General features: G+C 50.4%; 1 protein-coding gene across 1 annotated transcript; it reads left to right on the top strand.

Annotated features, from left to right (window-relative positions):
• Positions 1 to 1268: 1268 nt before the first annotated feature.
• Positions 1269 to 1692, top strand: LOC104072618 (complement factor H-related protein 1-like; the record flags this gene model as incomplete). The annotated part of the gene is made up of 3 exons (XM_009572135.1): positions 1269 to 1275; positions 1405 to 1425; positions 1510 to 1692. Coding segments are annotated over exons 1-3 (211 nt in total), but the record flags the coding sequence as incomplete, so codon positions are not given.
• Between the last annotated feature and the right edge of the window lie 177 nt (positions 1693 to 1869).

The raw sequence follows: 1869 nt of genomic DNA, 5'->3' as shown, positions 1-1869 counted from the left end.
GTATCGGGGAACACCTTGACAACTGCAAACATGACTGCAGCAGTGCCTCTTTTCAGATGTGACGTGTGAACCTCCTCCAGAAATTGCTGGTGGTAAAGTTCAAGGTGTTAAAAAGTCAAGATACTTGCCTGGGGAGAGTGCGCACTATCAGTGCTGGCAAGGTTTTCAGATGACTGGGGCTTCCGCCGTAGCGTGTCGGAATGGAACCTGGACAGTGCTGCCAAAGTGCAAAGGTAATTTCTCTCTGTCTTCATACAGTTGCCTGTCAGCGAGACTGTCACAAAGCCGACTCAGTGGCATTTACTTCTCCAAATTTCAGTCTCATTGCTGTGCACAAATGCAACGTATCTGGCATACTCAGGAAAAAGCCATTTTCCCAGCTATCTATTCAGATGAGTTTACCAGCTGAGTGACCCAGCTGGCCTCACTCGAGAGGGCCCCATCTGGAAAACCACCCTGAGAGCAGGCTGACAGCAGTTGCTGGCCAGGTCTAATTTTGAGACGCAACCCTTGGACTTCTTAGAATCTACTTTCTGTGCCTGCCTGACGAGAAGAGATTGAGAAATTTTGCCATCTGTGTTGGAGAACAGAGCCCACAGCTTCCCGGCTAGTTGACACCCAGATAATGCAGATGATGCGTTGCTATATTGAATGCCACGGAGTCAAACCAACTGTTAAATTAACTGAGGGTAGAATCTGATGTGTGAGCCAATACCTAGGTACTGTGTCGGTGCCTCCTAGGACTTCATGAGCGCACTGAATACTCTCATTTGTTTTCATTAGACGTACAGAAAGTTTCAGCACATGAACCAATACAGCAGCCTTTGACTCAAACACCACCCATCTGGCAGCTGAAAGGGGTGCAGAAACAGCAGGTTAATGCAGACCAGGCTCCATATTGTGGCTCCAGAACACAATGCCAAGTGCAAAGAGTGTCGCTGCTCGAACCAAGGGACCTGGGTCTTCTCTGAAGATTTCCCAAAGCAAAGTCCGTTGAAAGGCCAGACTCGGCAGCAGTATGGTGCTTGAATAGGTGTAAAAATCCGTGAGGCAGCAGTGCTTCAGGATTGGCATGTGTGAACTCCCCAGCGGCCGTACGTGGCCCACAGAGCCCAAGGGCTATCCCGTTAGAGGTTGCAAAGGTGCAGTTCGGTGACAGTCGTTATCGTTTGCAATCGGGTCCACTTTTCTCACTGCTCAGGCAGTACAGGGAGGAGGTGGGTGTCAGGCTCTTGGACAGAAAGAGCTGTGCCAAACGCTACACCGTTATGGCGGGTGAGAGGAAGTCCTGCAGACAGCTGCAAGCCCTTCAGCCGTGGACAAATGGTAGTTGTGAGTCCCAGCACTGGAGAAATGAGAAACTCTGGCTCTTTTTCACCTGGTTTGCTCTCTGCTTTCCTCCAGGTCTCTCAGAGGAGTGCCAACGTACTGGCCGGTAGTATTTGTGGCCAGGCCTGCGTTGCGATTAAACTCTCATGGCTTTCCCTCTGATTGGGAATTTTCTTTCAGGGAAAGGTGGGAAATGTGGCTCGCCCCCAGTTATTGAAAATGGAGACCTCCTTTCCTTCCCCATGCAAGAATATCCTCAAGGTACAACTCTGGAATACAAATGCCCAAGTCTCTACGTGCTGGAAGGATCTCAGTATATCACCTGTACTGACGGGCAGTGGTCAAGCCCCCCAGTTTGCCTAGGTAGGTTGAAGCACGTGCTGTGTGGCCAAAGGCAGTGTGCTTGCTCCTCTTGTCTTTTTCTCAGATCCTGAGGGCATCACTTGTGCAGCAGCCCTTGTGCGGGGCTGCAATGCCAGCAGGGCAGAACGACGAGTCCTTCTTTTGTCCAGAAGGAGTTTCTTCTGGAAGTTAGCTTGT

This window comes from Fulmarus glacialis, unplaced genomic scaffold (assembly GCF_000690835.1).
Source record: "Fulmarus glacialis isolate BGI_N327 unplaced genomic scaffold, ASM69083v1 scaffold22012, whole genome shotgun sequence".
In the NCBI taxonomy this organism is placed as follows: domain Eukaryota; kingdom Metazoa; phylum Chordata; class Aves; order Procellariiformes; family Procellariidae; genus Fulmarus; species Fulmarus glacialis.
Note: the sequence above shows the minus strand (reverse complement) of the source record. Positions and strands in the feature narration are given on the sequence as shown.